The following is a 22,751-nucleotide window of genomic DNA, read 5'->3' on the forward strand; positions in this document are numbered from 1 at the left end:
ACTAGTTAAATTGTTTGACTCTTTGTATGTCCATCCTAGCCCACTAGCATCCGTTGACAACTGGATAACCATTCTTAACATGATTTATGTCATTGCTTGTCAGTAAAATGTTGTCTTGGTTTCCATATCTATGCTCTAAAGTTGGACTTTCTTTCCACTCAAGAGTTTGGCACCATCTGTGGCACAACAACACTGTATTATAATTGGATTGTTAGCGGGAATCACTTTGTGCAAGTATACAACAACTACTTAAGAGACTTTTTAGTATTATAAACATTAATTGATTTGTTAAGTAACTCAACTATATTGTTTATTTGTGAAAATATAGATTTTTTTTAAGGATGGTCGTCCCCTACATTCTATTACACTACAATGGAGTACATATTGCACACGTGAAGCTCGCTTATGACAGAGACCATACTTGCGACGCATATAAGAATTCAACTCATTAATGACATAGACATCACTAAGGATTAGTTGTTATAGTTAACTCCTCTTGTATTTGAACATTCTATAAAACTCTAGCTATTGTTTTTATTCAGTTAGTGTGGAATATAAATTTTGTTATTTGTGTCTGCTAATTGTTGTAAGCCATGCATATTGTGTTGCTAGTAATTTAATGAGGTCCTTAACAAGTGAATTATAGTTGACAGACAAAACATTACAACAAAAATATGATTCCGTAGTTGTTTTTTTGCATATAAGTCCACAAAACAAAAACATGTTTTTATTGTGCAAGTATACAAGAAAAATGTGTTTCCATTTTTTAAAGTGCATCACAAAAAAAAAATTAACAACAGAAACATGTTTCCATTGTACATTGATAGTTACATAGCAGAAATGTGTTTCCATTGCGCAAATGGGGGTGACAAAAAACATTAAGGAAACATGTTTCCATTGTCTAACTATCAATGTTCAACGAAATTCCATTGTGCAAATGGGGATGAAAAAAATTAACAGAATCGTAATTAAATGTTTTTTTACTCCCATTTGCAAAATGCAACCACATTACTATTTTGGTTCATGCCAAGGGACAATTTCGGAATACCATAAAAAGACACCCACATGGGTTGTGCCAATAACCAAAAAATAGGTAGTGCCAATAGCAATTCCCTCGACAATATGGAACCTCTCTACATCTATGTTCCTTTATGAGGTCCTATCGGGATAGGTAGGCCCAACCCAAGCCTTTCCCCTTCCCCCTGCTTAGCATTCTACTTGTGATCCTGGATGTAGTGAAGGATTTTAGAAAAAGTACATGAATATTCTCCCTCCCTCAATAAGATCCTTTTTTTTTCTCTTTCCCCCTCAAGAAAGAGAAAGAAGATAAGAAAGAATTTCTTTTTCATTTTTGAAAATCAAAGACAATGTCAAGAGATTTACAACAACTCATGCACATTATTCAACCAACTGAGCTAGATCTCGTTAATAGTCTTAAAGTGTATTTGTTTAATCTTTCAAAAAGAACATAATCATTAATTTTTCATATATACCATTCAATTATAAAAAAATATTTTTTCAATAAAATACACAAATAAAGTGTTAGAGTTTAATGATGATGTACTAACAGTTTTTACAGAGATTAAAACATACAACAAATTATGCAAGGACCAAAAATGAACATTTAGTCTTATAGGGATGAAAAACATATTTTAACCTAAATTATATAAAATCATTAAAAAATTAAGTTTCTTTGTGGTGAAATTATATAAAACCACTAACGTGTCAAGAACTTCCTCGACTTCCCCAACATCATGCTCATGGATTGTTGTTAGAAGTAGGCTTAGGGCTTTGGTACCGAGGTCCACTCCATCATCGTCGCCAAGCACCTCCTGCACCCTAACTTTGGCGACAACTACTAGAATAGCAGGATCTCTGAACCATATCTATACTCCGATCAAATAAATGTTTTCATTTTCTTCTCCAACCAGTGAAAATGACAACAATCTCTAGTTTTTATTCCCGACATTAAGGATATGCCTCTCATTAGCTCATTTCATGTGGCAAATTTTTCCAAGCTTTTTGTACCAATTACAATGTCAAGGAGAAGAAATGTGGTAGAGGATAACCAAAGTTGACAAAGAAAAAGACAAAAATGAGAATCTTCAAATTGAAGATGTTTATTTTTTATTCTTGTAAAAATTTTAGTACATTTTTAGTTCTTGTAAATTTTTTATATGTTTTTAGTCCCTACAAAATTAATATACCATTGTTTGAATTGAAGTTAGATTCAATTAATCCAAACTTAATCCTAGACCTAACCGGTGATATATTCCAATTTTACCAAAATTAAAAACAAAAAAAAAATTAGAGAGATAAAAATGAATTTTTTCCATTTTATATACAAAGTTAATACTGACGTAAAAATTAGAATGGCATAACATGCATATAATATTGTTGTCATCCTTTCAAAATTTCATTCAATAGCTGGAATTTGTGTGTGTGAGAGAGAGACGTAATAAAAGGAGATAAGTAGGGGTAGTATTGGAAGAGTCTTTTTGGAATAAATCCGATGCGTTGCTGGGTTTAAAAATCATAGTAAATGCCATTAAATGCAAAATGATAATACGTTATTTAATGAAAAATAGTGTGGAAAATTGAATGAAATTAAGGTAGGTCAAAGTTTTCAAGCACACATGATATTATCAATGGTTCAATAAACTGAATAGACACCCAAAGCTCATGCAATATCATATTTCTTATTGCTAAAGCAGTTTGTAAAATGAATTTTAAATTCTGAGAAATTTTAAATTCTAAGAGTGTGTTTGGAGGGAGAAATTTAAAATTATGAGAAATTTAAAATTCTAAGAATTTTAAATACTTCAATTGAAATTCTTTTATTTTCAAAATTTTGTGTTTGAATAAAAAAAATTAAAATTACGAGGATGAAAAAAATGAATGAAAAAAAGAAGAAGATATGGTTAGTGTGCTTTACACGTGTTCCTGTGCTCACACCCGACCCGACCTATATTTTAAGAGCTCAGATGGTGTTTCCTAAGGAAGAAGAGAATTTCAATTTCTCACCCCTTAGAAGTAAATTGAAATTCTAAATTTTTAGTTGTTTAAAATTTTGTTTTAAAATTCCAAAATTTTAAATTTTTCATAAAAAACATCCAAACAATTATAAATTAGAAATTTCATTCGATTGTTGAGAGAATTTGAAAGGATTTATTTCATAGATTTAAAATGTTGTAAAAGCAAATATTTGAAGGGGAAGGGTTGAATTGTAATTTAATATAAAAGTCCCTAGAAATTTTTCACTTAATACATGAGAATGAAAAATTTATCTAAAATCACATTAATGTCTAAATTATTATAATGAAACTATATTTTTTATTATAATAATTTTATGTTAAATGAATTTTTTTATGACGGTCTTTTTCCTAACTTATATGTTTTATTAAATATTTTATTATATTAATGTAAAAAGTATAAAAAATATTAAAAAAGAAGATGAATATTTTTAATGAAAATATGAAGAAAAATTTAGATTTAACTAATCGGATTAGATATATAAAATGTAACACATGGGAATAACTCTCTTTATAATAATAAGTAGAAAAGAGAAACTATTTGCTAACACAAAATTTTGACACATTTTAATTTTAGGAAGGATAAAAAATATACAAACAAAATTTACCGGAATAAAATCTAAACATTTTCAATTTTGAGTAAAAAAAACATATTTTAATATTTCATGAAAATATCAATAAAAAAACTAGACTCAACTTACTATATAAAATATAATACACGGGAATAAACATTTTTAATAAAAACAAGTAGAAAATTTTACATTAAATTGACGGGGATAAACGTTTTTACTAAAGTTTTTTGTTCAATTCATGTTAGAATTTTTTTACAATTAATATATATTTAATTACATTAAAAAATTAAATTAAATCAACATATTCACTATTATTTTTCCACACAAAATTAATGTATAAAATTAACTTTTAAGCAAATAAATATTTGTTTATTTATTATCTTCTTACAAAAATGTTTTGAAAAATATCACGTGTCCTTTATTTTGTCAACAATTTCATATTTGCTATTTATTCTCAAAATACACAGTAATTTTCCAAAAACTGTTATGTTTTATCAAATTACATTCAAACCAAGACCAAAATAATATTTTCAAACACTCTGTTTACGTAAAGAACTAGTAATAATCAAAGAGAGGTAGGTTACATTTTGAGCCAAAAAAAAAGGTAGGTAGATTTCTTAGTTGTCTAAGAAGTTCAATCTCAAATAATGTGATTAATCTGAATTTCCCGTGGCATTCAAAATGTTTTTAATTAGGGAAATTAGCAAGAGAGTTTCATACTATTCAAATTGATGGTCATATCTTCTCATATACGGTTATACATCCAAGTTCATAGGCAGAATTACAACCTAACATATTCCAACGGTTATACAGATACTATATGGATTTGAAACTAGTAATCAAAGACATGGAGGACCTCGTAATTAATCTAATTAACTACACCGATCCTATAATCAAATCTCCCTAAAATAGCAATACAATACGGTATATAAAAATATGTAACGTCTCTTAATGGTGTAACCTAATGCCTAATGAGTCCAGCGAACTCTAAATTCTTGTGCTCTGGACTTCTTGATTTAGCGAACAGATATTACTCCTCCTTCAACAGTTATGTACCATATTTGCCCCCCAATGTCAGAGCTAGCCTCCTGTCTGACTCAAGGATGCGTTGTTTTGCCTATGAGCCAGAAGTTTGCAAACTAGTGTGTATGTTTAGATTAGGGTATTGAACAGGCTAGGGAGAGGGGAAAGAAGTGGATGTTGGTGGACAAACTTTAACAGGAAGTGCTAACTGTACATTATTAACATAACTATAAACACTGCTATATTATTTATCAATTCTAAGATTGTTACATAGATGACCAAGCTCAGGTCTTGCATCCATCCATGCAGCAAATTTCATGTTCGCAGGAGAGGTGCAGTAAAGATAAGATCTGAATGTGATAAGGAAAAAATATCGCCTGCAAATGATGGGGGAAACATAAAATAGCTACACAACAAAATAATATATGTCCTCCATCAACATGTAACAAATATAAAAGCCAACATTCCGGGCACGTGTGTGTATAACTATTATATATACATAGGGTTGAAATTATTATAAAATGAATTTCTTATCAAATCCACCATTGGATTGAATGTATCATATACATCATGTTCAAAAGTTTCACATTATTTGATAGCAGGCCTCAACGTGTGACCCATAGGCCCATTAGGTTCAATGATTATTATTAAAATTGGGCCTTATTGCCTTTTAGTAAACACCCTTATTATCTTTTAAGTAAATATGTTATTTTTCCGAAATGGGCTCTCTTGTCTCAGCTCAAGTCTATCTAGGGTTACTTTTATCAATTTAAAAGGGTGTAATATTTCTATTGCAGAAAGGAATGAACGGTCTTTTTCTCATTTCTGTCTTTTAGACTTCCTTTAGTTCTTTTATCTCTTATAATTTAGGTCAGCAGCTATTTGCTCCTTAACATTATTAATCCAACAATGTCTTCTATTTTTTAATGTACATCAGTTCAAAAGCTTCATCAATCAAAGCATTGTTTTTGTTAGAAATTTAATATAAAACCAGTTACATGTCTTCACCTTCACAACTAAGGCTTTTGGGACTGTTGGTTCTTAATATGGTATCAATGCCTCTTCGATCAAGTGCTCGAGTTGGGGTAGAAATATAATGCAATAAAAGGCTCTTGCATGAGGAATCATGTCAGAAAATGAGGAATCATGTCAGAAATTCCAACTAATAGAATGAGCTTTTGGGATTGTAGGTTCTTGATCTGTCAGAATTGTGGGATTTTAGGCATAGGAAATGTTAAGAGAAAGAGGTCCCAGAGCAATGGGATCAAAAACAGCAGTAAACATGTCCCCAACAAACTCAAATAGGGTTTCTCAATAACCCCAAACTAGAACCAGGTAAGGATTGGTTGAACCCTAGAATAGATCCAAGGGATGTTGGTGAACAAAATGGTGGAAGCGGCAAGACAAACCAAGACTGACAGGGTGGTGCTAGGCCTTCACATGCTAGCAAGGAGAAGATCATCTAATATGCATGTGAGAGCACATTAACAGCTTCTTAGCAGTGGGATTCTGGGTTTTGTAGGAACATAGAACAAACCTTTTTGATAAAGTCGCATTGTGAACATGTTGAAGATGGCCAACAGCCTATGAGGCTGATAGGTAACTTCTAAACAAGAAAGAGGAGTCTCCTTGGACACCTGAATATCAAATGTGAGAGACAACTAGAAGGGGAAAAAACATGAAAAATAAAGAGAGCTCCGCATTTAGGAACTTGGCAGTGCAAGAACGGCGAGACAGGTCCTAAGAATGGTACCGTTTTGATACCACATAATTATGGGGTTTTAGATGTAGAAGAAGGAAGAGAAGTGTGAACAAAGACTAAATTCAATCAAATCGATGTTGACTTAAGTTGATGTGATGCATTAATAAACCTGAAGTACTAACTCTTATTTTTACTAATAATCCTAACTAAATACGTTAACTAATCATATAATACAGTATTAGGAAACACAGAAACTAAGAAAATAGAGAATCTAATCCTAAGAGAAAAGATACTCTGAAATATTGCAAGATATTATGGGTTATTCAAACAGTTTTCTACACTATTAACATTTATAGAAAATAGAATATACTTTTCAAAGAAACAAAAGTAATAGTTGTTTGATCATATACTAATTTTTGTTTTAACTTTCCAAAACTTCAAAAGCAAGTTTTATATAATAATTTATTATAATGTTGTATTGATCAAAATAATGTTGTTGAATGGTGCAATTGTACCAATTCTAACACTATTGTTGATTAATCCTCAATGAGTGGGTGGGGTAGGTAAGTTTACCTCAAAGCCTTGACACCCATATCCATAAGATACGCTCGTTCCTCATCATCACCATCTGTAAACTTCTCAAATTCTTTATGATAATAAAGAATATCATCTCGTAGATGCCCTGCACCTGCACATCTATTGAACAAAGAAAAATTAAGTACATCTAATGAAAATAAATAATTTAAGCTGTTTCCAAATTATTTTTTCTTCAGTAAAATGAAGCAAAATCTACTAAATTTAATAACCACAAACATCAAAACAAAAAGTAATTGCAAAGGTAAAATTAGGTCTGGAAGAGCATAATTATGGCATCCACTTTGATAATAAACATGTTTTCTTATAGGTAATATCATATAGGTAGTAAAGTTTGGGATCAAATTTTGGCTGATAACCTTTCAATAACAATATCAACATCTGATTTGCTTTGGGGACCGCGTATGAGGACTCTTGTAAGGCTCAAAATGTCACGATAGTCACCCATCTTGAGTGCTGCTTCATTAGAAGCTCGAGAGGGCAAGTTCTCTTCAGTTGCTGCCCATTGGTGAGGACCAAACAATGGCTGTGGGACTTTGGATGCAAAGTTTGCCTCTGCACCTAGTCTAACACAGATTATGGCCATTGCATATGCAACTCCACCAAAACCTGTGTGTGATACAAAAAGGTAACTCTCTGCAGAGCTACAAAAGGCAAGAGTTTAGAAGTATATTACTAAATTTAAACTAGGAATTACTTCAAAAGAATAACAATTGATTATATTGTTCCTAAACAGAATGCAGACAGATGCCCATGGAACATATTAAGAACAAAGCAACTCCTATCTCTGCTGCCCTTAACCCATTAGATAGTAGCACCATACATTAGTGATAATCCCAACCATTACAAATTTACAATACTAGAATCTAGTGGTTGCATTATGGAAAGAAAGTAAGCTGCTAAATTATCAACAGGTTGGTTAATGTATTTATGGACACACACAGAAAAATAATATCAGCAAACTTTATAAACACTTAACACACTGCATAGTAAGGATACTTACTCATCTTTACAATACTGTATTGTGTCAATATCAGAGGCCAAAGCATCTCTCTCCCTTGTTAATGGTATCCTCAAATAGATAATATCATATCCCTCATCTTTCAGGGTGGAATAAACTTCTGCAGGTGTTTTCACATCATCTGCCAAAACATTTTCCCAGTATCCAACCACACTGGACTGATTTGTTGAAGGATTATATTCTTCACGGTGAAACAGCATCAGCCCACCAGACTGTCTAATCTCAGCTAGTATATCTTCTTTCAATCGTGCTTCCATGTGTTCCACCTGCATTGCAGTTCCCATGAGTTGTGCAACACATTATATTTTGTGATATGTTCCAATAGACACATTTTACAAGATGACATACCGCAAGACCAGTGATTCCCACATGCTTGAGTGTATCAACAGGTTTGTTCAACTCCCTCAGGACAAAGGGAGTGCCTTTGATATAGACAACTGCTTCCTCTCTCAGATCTGTCAATATCACTTTTTGAGATGATGAGACATTTGCTTTAGGCTTAGCACCCAAATAGGATAGCATCTCCTTCGCACCAGAGATGGTTGGAGTTGCCATGCTATACACAGGGTATTCATCAACCTTGGACAGGGAAAAAAAGCTTTAGGCATAATGATACTTCCAAAGTCACCATACCACACTATATTTCCATTGATTATACTCTTCCCATAATGCACAGAAAAAAAAATAATAAGCATGTACAAATTCACACACTCGTACAAAGGACAAATCATAAGGCTTCTTCACTAGTTCTCAAAGGTCAGTAGTTACTTTTTTGTTTTCGTTTTCTATTTTCACTTTTATTTACAAAAATGCCACATTATTTTCACTTTGTTTCCTGTTTTCAAAAGTTTATATAGGAAACAGTAAAAACAATTTTTATTGTTTTCTCTTTCCATTTTTTACTTTCACTTTTCCTATACAAACTTAAAACATAAAATGAAAATAGAAAACATTTTCTCAAACAAAATGGCCCTAAGCTTTCCTAATCAAGTAAAATATTGATGTAATTGTAAAGCTCATATATTATTAGATCAAAAGAAGAAATTGATATTAGATACATAAACTTATGGATTAGAATTCGTACTGATAAAAATAAATTTATAACTGTATTTTGATTGTTTAAATCCAGTGTTGACAAATTTTTCACTGTTCTCAATCTTCAGGGGCAAAAGACTGATAGCCAAGCTAGTTCACAATTCAACAGATCAATCTGGCAATGGGTAAGTTTCAGTTTTTAAAACAATGAGACCAGCTTTTGGACAGAGAAACCCTGTATACATTGCACTCTGAAACCAATTCTTTTGGTTGCAGCATGGCAAAGATACCACATATGTTGATAAAAGAAATATCGAGATGAAATTTACAAGCTTATATGTCACTACGATAACATTTAAATTTAATAAAACAATGAAAAGACTTGCTATTCTATAACTAGAAAGGATACTCAAAACCACCTCTAACGTATTCAATAAGAAAATGAATAACAACAGAAAATGAAATTATCCAATTACAAGATAACAAATATCAGAATGAAATCTGCAACCGATTTGTGAAAACAACACTCTTCAATGAATAAACTTACACCAATAACACATTAAAGATGCTAATACCACCTACAACTTATGATCCTGTAGGTCTCCACTGAATGTGAAGCCTGACCCTCTGGATCACAAATTTGATGATAGTTTGTTTCTTTAGCAGTCCTTACATGTGCAGGCTTACCTTGTAAATGTGTGGTGCACCATGAATTTGCATGTAGCTAGAAGTTCTCTGACCAGGAAAGAAATACATTTTCAGTATGTAGCCTTTTCCAAGAACAGAACCACTCCGGGCTTTGACAAAAGCCTCCATTACTGCATCTCCATGCTGAGACTCTCGTGGTGCTCTCAACTCTTCCTACAATTAAATGACAATAGGCAATATTAATTACTTCAAGCCTTTGGGGGCAGGAGAAAAATAATTTTAACTAGGAAAAAAAAAATTACAGGGACAGTGAAAAATCGCCCTGGTCTCAATCTGATGCTCCATTTCATAGCCTGCACCTCTGGCCTCTCATGCATCCAATTCTTAAATGCCATTTTGTATTCCCCTTGTCCACAAAACCCATCAAATGCTTCACTTCCAAGATATGCTGCAAAAGCAATAAGACGGAAGTACCGTTCCAAGTACTCAGCACCACGATATAATGCTACCCTCCTTACCCTAGGCTCAACATGTTGCTGATTGAATACTTTTCTGTATTCCAAAACAGCTTGGCGAATGTTTTGAAGTGCAGAACATCTATCAATAATAGCATCTAAGGCCTCCCGGCACTCCACTCCATTATCAAAAAATGTTGTTATCTTCCATAACAAGAGAATGTCATTTATACCAAAAGCATGGCTTTGTTTCTCGTCAGGCTTTATTTGCAAAGTATTGGGGGTTAATGCAGTAACATAGCCCCCAACTTCATCTCCACTTGAGAAACCCCCGTCTGCTTCTTCACAGGTCATATCATCTCTCAGTATTTTAATAGGTCTTCCATAATCAATTCGAAGTTTCACAAGGCATGCTATGACAGTGCCAGTGGTTGTCCTGCCCCTACCCATCTGATATATGAAAGGAATATTAGCCGTAAAAGATGAAAAGGGAAATACTAGGCAAGACAAGAACCAATAGACAGAAATATAGAATGAAGATGTCCACAAAGAATACAGAAGAGGAGATAAAGGATTAAGAAACTACCTGACAATTGAAAACAAAAGCAGTGTCCTTAGCAGCAGAAGCAATATTGAAAGCCACAGTGTCAAAGTCAGAGCTTTTAGGAGCTTTTCCATCGGTGATGGGAACACGTGCATACTTAATCGGAAATCCATCAGCCTCCAGGCTTTTAAAAACTTCAAGTGGGGTTTGAATCATTTCAGAAGTGACGTGCTCCCATGCATCGTATATATGCCCATCATCTGTTTCATGAATAACCATTATTGCATTGCCATACTGTTCAGCTTCTCGTAGGATATCTTCTTTCAATCGAGCCTCCATTTTCTCCACCCTTTCACGACCAATTCCCTGAAAGCACAAATTGCAATATCCAATTCAGACAATTTGGCACAAAATTTACAAACTGCTGTGAAATTATGAGGCACCAAATGACATCTTAGATTCTACTTATTAGATACACATCTTAGAATGTGTATATTTTTTTACATTTCCCCTAATCTGCAGCAAACAAAGTGAAGGGAATTTGACCAGATTTTATACAGTCAAATTGCATCCAACCAATGCTGTATGTGTAGGTACGTGCACATCTGCAGTTATATATCCCCTACAGCTGACACTCAACTATGAAGTGCATATTTCAATCTTTGGGTATGATAGGTAGAGCAAATCATATGACAACCATATATTATAAGTTCTGCAGTTTATCTCATAATATTATTTTGGAGTGAAACTGTGCTGTGCTCACTACAAGGTAAAGAAGTTTAGAGCTAGCAGACGGTATTATAATGACACAATTGCATCTTTGGCAGAAATAATAAAGGCAACAACTGTACACACGTATCACCATGCCAGTGACACTCATTCTCCCTATTATGCACCAGCTCATGCCTAACAGTATGACATCCTATTGACATACTGCAGTCTACAAGATAATTTTGGAAAGCCAAATATGAACTAGTGAATTGCAAACCACATGAGAGGCCAACTTTTCTAAAATCAACATCTAGTCTGCACTACCCCTTTCCTTAACCTGAAAGTTTACTGAAGAGGTATGCAAAAAGATTCAAAGTAATTTTTACCGTGTACTCCAGCATGTTTTTGTATGGTCTTTCAACTTCACGAAGAACAAATGGTTTTCCATTGATGTAAATAACAGGTTCTTCTCTCATATTATGCCAAAGTACTGGGCTTCCACCTTTGGAGCTACCAATCCTACAAATGACAGATCGAATACCATCAATAGTTGGATTTGCCACCCCATAAACTGGAAACCCAGAAACTTCTCTGAAATTAGGTGCCCCCTCCACTCTCTCTGGTAATCTTGGATGTTGACATCCAGGACAGTGATCACTTTTCAGAACAGTTTGACTGCCAAGAACTTCGCCATTTCTCAAGGCAGCAACCACACTCATCTCAGAAGGGCGACCATCAGTAGATTCAGCTATCTTCTTTAAAGATGGCTTCAAACTGGAATATCCAAGTGCACCCATTGGATTTCTCCTCAGCAACCTGCAATGCAAATAAGCAGCATAGGAAATAAATGTTCATGCCAAATGTTAGCAATCATAAGATCAACATGTTAACAAATACAATCAGAAATCCAATTCATGAATAATTGTCCTACTTATATGAAGGGAATTTTTTTCAAGAAAGTAATGACTAATGAGAGGGGTGAACACTAGATAAGAAAGGACCATACTGTTAGCACACTCTATAGCAGCTTTCAGTGAATACTGTTAAGATCCTACATCAGCTAGAGACGTGACCAAAATACCCTATCATGGCTTGAGCAATCCTTTCTCCTTGAGCTAGCTAGCTTTTGGGGTTGAGTTAGGCCCAATCCATTCCCAACTATAAAACAGCATCAAAACCAATTCAATCCTAATGTTGAGCCATAAGTAGATGTCCAATCCTAAAAACCTTGTCCTTCAAATGTACAGGCCTAGGTATGAGAGGTGTGGCACGATCCTACATTGGCTAAGGATATGACCAAATACTCATTCTAATGACTTTGTCCACCCTTAAGCTAACTTTTGAGCTTGAGACTATTGAGTTAGGCCTAGTCCATTCCCAATTCTAATAAATATCAACCAAAAAAATCCATAAACTATAAATGTAGTGAATATCTCATAAGGAGTCAAATGTAATTTTTGCCTCTCATTGACCCCACAGTGACTGTTTTACTAGGATGCAAATGATTTGAAGAAATACTTTTTTGAAATGCTTTCAGTTTTGGAACTTATGTTTTTATGAACTTATAAATGATTTGATCATTTATGTAGTTTTATCTTAATTAGCACTATTGTATTATCACACTTTATTATTGTGGGTTGCTACTCTTCTTTATTATGGAGTTGAAATGTTGAATTATTATTGTGCTAAGAGTATTATTTTATGCATATATGTCACTAATAGTTTTTATAATGTTATTTTTATATTAGGCAAACTCTAATGATTTTACAAGTCAAGTCTCTACCAAAGTTCCAAAATTTTACACAGACTATCGAGTTTGACAATCTTGATACTAGGTAGGTATTCTTGGCTGGAAACAATTCACTAGTCACAATCAGTTTGATTCAATAACCAATAGATACAAGTCCATAGACCAAGTCACACTATGAAAGAAAATCAACAAAATTAAGACTTCACATAATTATTGGGGGGAAAAGTAACCTGCGAATAATGCTGTAGAGCTCTGGCCTGTTCCTCATCCAGTCAGTAAAACTACTATGATCCGCAGAACAAGAACAGAGTGTAGCCATTTCTGAATGTATGTATACAGCAAAACATATTAGAAAGTAGTATCTCTCCAAGTACTCCACAAAAAAAGAAAGTGATGCCTCTTTTTTCATCTCATCTGGTTGCCGCAGAATGCTATTACGGTAGGTGCCAATTGCTTCACGCAAGTTCTGAAATAAAAGCAAAACAAGAATTAAATGAGGAAATTTTATGATACATGCCAACCTCCATGTACAAGAAATTTGCAACATCTAAGAAACAGTATAAACAACCAACTTAGGAGGGGGGTTCCTGTCCTTGCGAGGTTTTCTCAAACCCTTTGGGTGTGAGACTACTCGCTTGGGATACTGAGGCTGTCCTCAAAACAGATACCTGCATTGAGGCACACTTATCAATGACTTTGTCCACTTGTCTTTTCCCCTCAACACCACCCTGGAAGTAAGTCAACTATTTAGGACAAACATATGTTATATTGTCTAAAAGAAATATTAAAGTTGATACCAATACCTCTAACACCCGAATCAAGCTTCTTATGACTGTATATTCTCCCCTTCGAATTGCCTCCTCTGAATTAGGTATATAGTCAGCAACATTAGTCAAGCATTGAGAAACTCTACCAACTGAATTGCTTCTTGGAATCCCTATCATGTATTTGGATAAATCCAACATTTTGTTAATGAAAATTCAACTGGTAACCCTATGGTCTAAACTGAATGACAAAGAAGTAAGGATAAATTGATTGAAATTATTAAAGAAATTCAATAATTGTAAGCTTAGGTCCAGTTATCTTTCTAAGTGAACAAGGATTATTCAGTAAATACCCTAATAGGTAGCAATTGGTATGCTGATAGGAGGGAAGAGAATGGGATATTGAATAAAGGAATCCATGTAGCCTCCTCATTAGGTAAACCTCGCCACAGCACCAAAATTTTAGTGATAATACGACTCTTCTTCCTTCCCATACGTTTGTTGAGAATCTTTTCAGGAAACATAGAACTAGGTATGACTGACCAATCAATGGGAAGATGCCTCTACTTAACAGAGGGGTCCAGGCATAACTTGAGTAAGGAGACATGAAATGTTGAGTGGATTCTGTTAGGAAGTCTCACATCGCCTGCCTCAATTCTTGGGGTGGAGCTTATATATCTGTTGGGCAACTTCACTTAGTACCAATTGGTTTTAAGTTGAAATCTAACATGGTATCAGAGCCTATAGCCCATCTTAGTTCTTGCCTATTCTAGAAGGCTCGCCTGTATTGGCAAGCCTCTGTGGAGAGGGGGTGTTAGGAAGTCCCACATTGCCTGCTTCAGTTCTTGGAGTGCAGCTTATATATCTGTTGGACAACTTCACTTAGTGTCAATTGGTTTTAAGTTGAAATCTAACAGATTCGAGAGTTTTCTAGAAGCTGTAACTTATAGGCAACTGGACCTATCTTTTTCCAGAATCCTATAAGGCCCATATTACCTAGGAGCAAGTTTTTGAGAGCTTCTTGCTGCTGCAGAAATCTGTCTATAGGGCTGAAGCTTTAGTAACACCCATTGGCCAATCTGAAATTCCCCATCAGACCTTCTTAAGAACTCCTTCCAAAAATTGCTCACGAAAACAGGATCCCTGTCACTAATTATGTCAACTAGTGCTCTATGTAGTTTGCAAATCTGGTCCATGAAATATTGAGCAAGTGTTGCCGCTATATATGGCTGTGAAAGGGCCACAAAATGGACATACTTGCTCATTCGATCAATAACAACCCAAATTGTGTCCTTGCAATTGGATTTGTGAGGGCCCTCAATAAAACCCGTTGTTATACTTTCCCAAATCCGACTAGGAATTGGAAGAGGGTGCAAAGTCTAGGGGTGGCAATTGTATCATACTTACACCATGCACATGTATCACAATGTTCAATGAAATCCTGAACATCTTTAATCATCCTTTTCCACCAAAATAGGGATCTCAATCTCTAATATGTTGCTTGCACCCCTGAATGACCTCCTTGAGGGCTAGAATGCATCCATTCCATTAATTGTTGCCTCAACTCAACATCATTGCCCACTACTAACTTTCCTTTCTTCCTCAAAAGTTGGCCATCCCAAGTGTAGTGTCCCAAATTACCTCCCTTCCAAGTTAAATGAGACATTAAGGCATGCAAGTCTGCATCATGCTCGCAACTCTTCTCAATTTTCTGTAGAAATTCTGAGGTTGAAGTATGAAGTGCCATGTGCATTAGTTGCTGAGGTGGCAACCTAGGAAGTGCATCAGCCACATAACAATCATTGCCCTTCTTATACTGAATCTTGTAATCATACAACTTTGCCAACCAAAGCATCTGAAATGAAGTCTTTAACTTCTAACCCAACAAATACTTAAGCTTTGTTGACCTATTCGAATTATAAACTTCCTTCTCTCTAAATGCCAATGCTCCACTGCTAAGACTACAACCATCAATTCTGATTGAAAGGTATCGATGCCTTGGTGCTAGTGCCTTGCTGAAAAATGCCAAAGGCTGCCATTGCTGCATAAGTAAAACACCAATTCCATCTCCAAAAGCGTCCGTTTCCACCACAAAATCCATTGAAAAATCTGTGAGTGCTAAAACTGGTGCTGAAACAAGCACATTTTTCAGTATTTGAAAGGCTTGAGACGCCGACTTAGGACCAATTAAACCCATTTTTCTTGAGTAAATTGGTCAATGGTTTGGCCAAAGCTCCATAATTCTTGATGAAGCACCAAAAATAACCAACTAGCCAGAGGAATTCTCGCAACTGCTTCATATTTGTAGGTTTTGGCCAATCACTTATAGCTTGAATCTGCTTAGGGTTTGTAGAAACCCTTCCCTTGCTAATAATGTGCCCCAAATACTCCAACTTGTTGGCTGCAAATGTCCACATACTTTTCTTCACAAAATAATGGTTTTCTCTCAAGATTAGCAACATCATCCTCAAATCAAAGGTAAAATCTTCACACTGCATTTTCCATTTAAAATTCTTCCACATACCATACGCCTTCAATCTTTTTACTCCAACTAACTCCACTGAAGATAATTCAGCTCCATTCTCCTTCCAACACAACCTCTTGGCCAAATCATAGTCCAAGAAATCATGGGTGCTGCCATTGTCAATGAGGATTTGAAGTGTTCTCCATCCCACATACCCTTTTATTCTCATAGAAGTTGTTCTTTCCACACCTTCAATTGCAAGCAAGGAAGTGTTATGATTATCTTCATTATCACATTCAGCTTCTTCTACTACAGTAACTTCTTCATCAAGCTCAATGAGTTGCAATTGCATCCTTCTGCACTGAGGACAATTACAGTACTTGGTGAACTTATCAGGACAGAAAAAACAACGATTCCGAGCTCTATGATCAACTTCTTCTGCAGTTAAAGCTTTCAACGTTCTTGATGAATTCTTGGGGGGAAGAGGGATGTTACTTAGTGTCCCTGCTGCTGACTTCTCTTTTGGCTGGGACTCACTTTCTACTAATGCGTTCTTGCTGGACTTCCAGTTATCTTGGGTACTTTCTATTGTATTACTGCTTCTAGGAGCCATGTAACTCATGTTCTTGGTAGGGGTGTTCAAAAAATCCAGTTATATAAAACCAACCATATCCAAACCACTTTTAATCCATTTTAATGGATTGGTTTTATATCCAAATCCAGTTTTTTGGATTTTAAATCCAATCCAATTATTTGGATATGGATTGGATACTTCATTGGATTTTCATATTTTAAAGCATTCCTCTGAAAACAACCTTAGTCAAGGTCGGTCAAAGGCAAATTTTTGGCTAACATCGGCCGAAGCTATTTTCGATCGACATCGACTAATGCTTTTTTTTTACAAATATCAGCCGAAAGTTTTTCCGGCCGACATTGGTTCATGATGTTTCTCAGCCAACATCGGTCAGGGCTACTTTTCGGACAACGTTGGCTAGGATTTTTTCAACTAACGTTGGTCGGGGTTATTTTTCTAGCGATGTCGTCTAGAGTTTTTTCGACCAATGTTGATTGATGATGTTTTTGGTTGATGTCATCCCAAGGTTTTTTAGCTGATGTCAGTTGATGATGTTTTTCAGCCGATATTCGCCGAGCCTATTTTTCGGTCGACATCGACTAGGGATTTTTGCGGTTGGTGCCGGCTGAGACTATTTTCCGATCGACATTGTCTGGGGTTTGTTTCTATCGACATCGGCTAAGGCTATTTTTTGGCCAATGCTATTTTGAAACCAATGTCGGCTAGGATTTTTTTGGCTGACATCGACCGATGTATTTTTTTTCGTCGACGTTGATTAGGGCTTTTAGGTCGATCATCCTATATTGGCCAAAAAACCCTAGCTGACATCAACCGAAAAAATATCTCTTGTGTCAATAATACCCTAGCTGATGTTTACCAAAAAAATAGCTCTGGCTAATGTCGACCCAAAAATATCATCGATTGACATCAACCAAAAAACCCTAGCTGACATCAGCTGAAAAATATCATCGACTGACGTCAATCAAAAAAATCCTAACCAACGTCAACCGAAAAACCCTAGCCTATGTCAACAAAAAAATTGCCATGTCTGGCATCAACTGAAAATAGTCCCAACCGATGTCAGCCAAAACCCATCGCCAACCGACATTGACCGAAAAGTCCAAATCGACCTCGACCAAAAAATAGTTTCGACCTCAGCCAAAAATAGCCCCAGTCAACATCAACTGAAAATAACCTTAGTTGAAGTCAACCAAAAAAAGTTGTGATGGATGTTAGCTAAAAGCAGCCCTAGCCAAAGTAGGTCAAAAATTTTATTTATGATTTAAAACTAAAATGATTTTGAACTATAAACCGATTTTAAAACCATTTTAAACAGGTTTCAAAAAAAATCCAAACCACTTTTATCCAATTAAGTGGATATGGATTCTAAATCCAATCCATGATCACCCCTAGTTCTTGGTAGCCATTTTCCTCTCATCATGTCGTTGAAGCTTATTTCTTGTAGACGTGCCAAGCTGCAAGCTTCTCTCATGGTTCTTGGCTTGAATAAACAGATTGGGTCAACATATTCATCTTGCAGACCAGCCAAATAAGCATCGACAAGATAGTCTTTGGATAAGCGAAGTTTACAAGAATTCGCATCAAACACATTATTAAATTCTGCCAAGGAGCTATGCTGTTGCAAACGCCTCAAAATCTGGAAGGTGATCTATATGGCATGTATGGTGGTGCCCTTCTCTGAAGCCATGTCCAAGATTCATGGAGGCATAATACCTTTTGCACGCTAGCTGATGCAGCTGATTAGAAACACCCTCCACCATGTCTGAAAGTGCATCAACCTTTGCAAGTTTTTGTTCCATCTGAACAAATCTTTCTTCCATTTCATGCATCGTCGTCTATCATCTGAACAAAACTTATTTAACCTTGTATCCAGTTCTTTTCTATTCTTAAAATAAACCAAAGTACCAAACCTATAAATGGAACACATGTTCTGATCCATCCTAACATGTTTACCAAATGCATCATAACCTCAATTTCTTGGAACTAATCGTTTATGTATGTATGGGTAAGGGTTTGTAGAGAGATAGTCCCGACCTACTATCTAGTTCAGCCCATCATTGCTCAATCCAATGGGTGTATTGAGCTTTTTCTTACTGTCATTGTAGGTTAGTGCTCTCTGGTAATATGGTAGCATTCATACATTATATTGACTCACTTAACAATCTTGTGGTCATTAGCCAGACACTAACCTTGTAACCTAGAAGTAGTATGAACAAAAATATACTCTTCAGAAAAGACCTGTATTTCTGTAAGTATGACTTTAAACAAGAATCTAGAGAAATAGTTAGCTGTTCTTCCAGAAAACTCATAACATGTAACACAACCAGGGTAGACGGTAGTACAACTAAGGGTGTGTTTGTTTTACTTCGTTGTAACTTTCTGATGCATGTTGAACACCAATCCCAATCTCATGGTCATTGGTGTTCAATGTGGTTGATGACTATTCAAACACATTCTAAGTACTAAAAGGATGCACTTGCTGCCTAATGTTGCTTTACAATAAAATTGCCACATAAATTGAAAAACCTATAGACATTTCATTTTAACTAAATACTGGAATGCTTATTCATGTGCTTTGGTATCAGTGTGGCAAAACAGTGCATCTTAAAAAAATAATCATTTTTTCATCAAACAGAAAAATATACAACTTAATATCAGATGCTAAATATGTAACTATGCAAAAGATCATTTACTTGAGATCAAATTTGTGGGATGAACAAAGATATAAATGAAATTAAATGGAAAATAAAAGTAAAGAAGTTGATATAAGAAAAGTTCAAAATGAAATAAAATAGGTACCAGAAGCTCCAATTCGATTGAGGTAAAACAAAGTTGCAATGACCATTCCAGTTGTAGTTCGTCCACGCCCCATTTGACAATTAAAAATGATCTCTGTATTTACATCAGCTTGTGAAATTTTATGAACCTAAAATCAAGACGAAGAGTATACATGAAGTCATTGGTTTCAAGAAACTAAATATGAGTTTTTCTGCAATGTCAATAACTACTGTAACTGTACCAAAATAAAATATATTAATATTATCACAATGTTTATTAGAAAATCATTCAGCAGACAATAAAGGATACTACATCATCCAAGCCCTTGATTGGATGAAGGGAATACATATCCAGGAAATGGCATCAAAATAGGTAGAGTATAACAAATGGGATGAAATCAGGAATCGAGATCAATCATAATTGCCAAGCAACAAAACTTGTAATATTTAATACACAAGAACTAACCAAAATATCAAAATCCCGTTCCTTTGGGGATTTTTCATCAGTTATAGGAACGCGTTCATAGTCAACAAGGTATCCCTCCACTTGCAATTCCTGGTACACCTACAGCCAAGAAAATAACTTTGGCGCATTTTGTTCAGCAAAATCATTGAGTAGAATCACACCCCCACTGTAAATAAGTTTAACCCATACCTCTAGTGGTGCCTTCACAGAATTACATGACACTGATTCCCATTGGTCCACCATCTGACCATCTGGCAGTTCATCAGTCACAAGGATCTTATTTCCATATCTGTTGTGCCATTTCAAAAAATAAGATTGCTTGTCATGCAATGCAAACTTAGATAAACAGTTAAGGCATCCATGCCATGAATTCCACAGCACATACTAGGGGAAAGGAAAATACTGAAAGGAACCACAGGCATACCTTGCAGCTTCCATCAGAATGTCTTCTTTCAATCGAGCTTCCATTTGTTCAACTCTTTCCCTATTAATTCCCTGATTATGTACAAAGTGGCAAAACAATTAAAAGCCAGGCAAATTTCAGCTGAAACATCAATGAACTCAATTCAACTGAAACAAGTTAATCCCAAAGTACTGAGCATCACAGATCACAATACATCAAGTTGACAACCAGCTTAGAACCAAGAAATGATAACTTCACGAATATGGACCACAAAGAAAAAAATTAATATCCCAAACTAAAGCAATAAGAATTTAACAATGACATACCGTGTATTCAAGGTTGGAAAACGGCCTCTCCACGTCACGCAAAACAAAGGGACGTCCATTAATGTACACAACCTGATTTCAAGAACGTAAGAGAAAGAAAATTAAAGAGAGATAGATGCTGCTGAGAATCTTACTGAAACAGAGTCAATCATCAGATTCAGAGCCAGAAGAATAAAAGTTCAACGAATGTCAGCCAAACAAAAACTCAGCCACAAATATATTGAAGTAGAGGATATCAGATACCAGAAGAGTATAATTCAGTAGGAAATTAACGCAATATATATAAATATAAAAATACATACCGGTTCCTCACGAAGGTTAATCCAAAGAACTTGCGCTTTCTTGCCTTCAGCTCGAGCACCAATGTGCTTGAGAACGTTTCGAATTCCATCGGTGGTTGGGATGGCAACACCGTGCACGTGTAAAGACTCAGCCTGAGAGAGTTAGTTAGCAGCATCAAGATGATGAGAATTGAAAAGAAGCAAAAGAGACAGAGTGAGGAAAAGAAAAGAAAAGAAAGGATCGTACTTGACGGTAATTTGGAGCGCCATCGATGTGAGGATGCAAGCGTTTGTTGTGGCAACCGGGGAAATGGTCGCTCTTGAGAATGGTTTTCTTTCCCAACACGGATCCTCCTCTACGCTTCATCACCTCCTCTGGCTCTTTCGGTATCGACGTCATCTTCTACTACTACTCCTTCAAAGTTCAAACAACTCTCATCACTCTCTATTTTATCTTCTTTCCTAATCCTAATCCTAATCCAAACTTTATTCTGCTGCTACTCTGTTTTCATTCACGTTCCGACTTAAAAACAACTTTATGAGGTCCTCACCCTTTTGTTCTTTTGCTATCTGTCCAAAATAAATGTGTAATTATGACACTGATTTCAAAATTAAACATTAATATTTGTTGCATTAAATACATAACAATCACCTAATGCTTATTTTGAAAAATTAAAAATGTTTAATGTTAACATACTAAAAACTCTTTAACCAACATGAAGTTAAAGTTAAATTATTTAGATGTAATTTGAGTTTGATCATTAAACACCATAAATTATTGATCAAGTTTATTTATTTAGCTTCAAGCCAAATTTCAAATTATACATAGTTCATTTTTTGTTCTTCTAATGAACTAAAAAGTTAAGAAAAAATATATATTAAAAATTCTCTGATGACAACCACCATTTTGGAACAATTGTCGTTAGAATCCTTTTTTACATATTGAGTGATGCTAACAAACAAGTGATTAATGCTTTACATGTCTTCATTTTTATTTCTTTTTTACAGCATTATTTTTATTCTTTTAAAAAGAATAAATTGACCCCCAAATATTTTTTTTAATACAAACTCTTAAAATTTAGTATTTTAATTTGTATATAAAATAAATATTTAATTTTATATGACCATAATAAATAAATATTTTAAATGTATGAATTAAATTAAAATATATAATAAATAAATATTTTTTAATATGTAAATTATATTTTTTATTTATAATGGGAAATTAAATTTTTTATATAATATTGATTTAATTATTGATAATTTTTAAAAATATACTATAATTAATTTAGAGATAAAAGTAAAAGAGAGTAAATTAAAAAGGGGTGTGTGATTACGAATATCAAGTATATAGAAAGATAGTAGATTGAAAAGGACAAACAACCTCCTAACAAATAAGAATGAGATAAGGAAATAAGAATATGTATATTTTCTTCCTTTTCAAAGTGTGATACAAAAAACCTTTATGGAAGAGCATGCTTACGAAAAAAAAGCTTTTAGAATAGTCAAGCTTCACAAAGTTAGGTCATTTCCAAAAAAAACTAAATTTAATTATACAGAGGCATTTGAATACATGAAAATTTAATTT

At 34.6% G+C, this 22,751-nt stretch overlaps 1 protein-coding gene across 2 annotated transcripts; it reads right to left on the reverse strand.

Moving 5' to 3' along the window:
* Nucleotides 1–4,321: 4,321 nt before the first annotated feature.
* LOC100788113 (paladin) lies at nt 4,322–21,682 on the reverse strand. 2 transcript variants are annotated; one of them, XM_003555713.5, is made up of 19 exons: nt 21,411–21,682; nt 21,185–21,316; nt 20,883–20,954; nt 20,578–20,648; nt 20,343–20,442; nt 20,154–20,252; nt 19,710–19,836; nt 13,891–14,024; nt 13,756–13,815; nt 13,318–13,553; nt 11,724–12,153; nt 10,669–10,992; nt 9,930–10,532; nt 9,667–9,840; nt 8,293–8,523; nt 7,927–8,210; nt 7,283–7,567; nt 6,903–7,025; nt 4,322–5,004 (listed from the first exon to the last, which is right to left on the reverse strand). In XM_003555713.5, the coding sequence occupies exons 1-19, from the start codon at nt 21,561–21,563 to the stop codon at nt 4,872–4,874; spliced, it is 3,771 nt and encodes a 1,256-aa protein (XP_003555761.1). In that variant the 5' UTR covers nt 21,564–21,682; the 3' UTR covers nt 4,322–4,871. The 2 variants fall into 2 exon arrangements, with proteins under 2 accessions (XP_003555761.1, XP_006605769.1); XM_006605706.4 differs by lacking the exon at nt 13,756–13,815.
* Nucleotides 21,683–22,751: the final 1,069 nt, after the last annotated feature.

The sequence above is a fragment of the Glycine max genome, chromosome 20 (assembly GCF_000004515.6).
Source record: "Glycine max cultivar Williams 82 chromosome 20, Glycine_max_v4.0, whole genome shotgun sequence".
In the NCBI taxonomy this organism is placed as follows: Eukaryota; Viridiplantae; Streptophyta; class Magnoliopsida; order Fabales; family Fabaceae; genus Glycine; species Glycine max.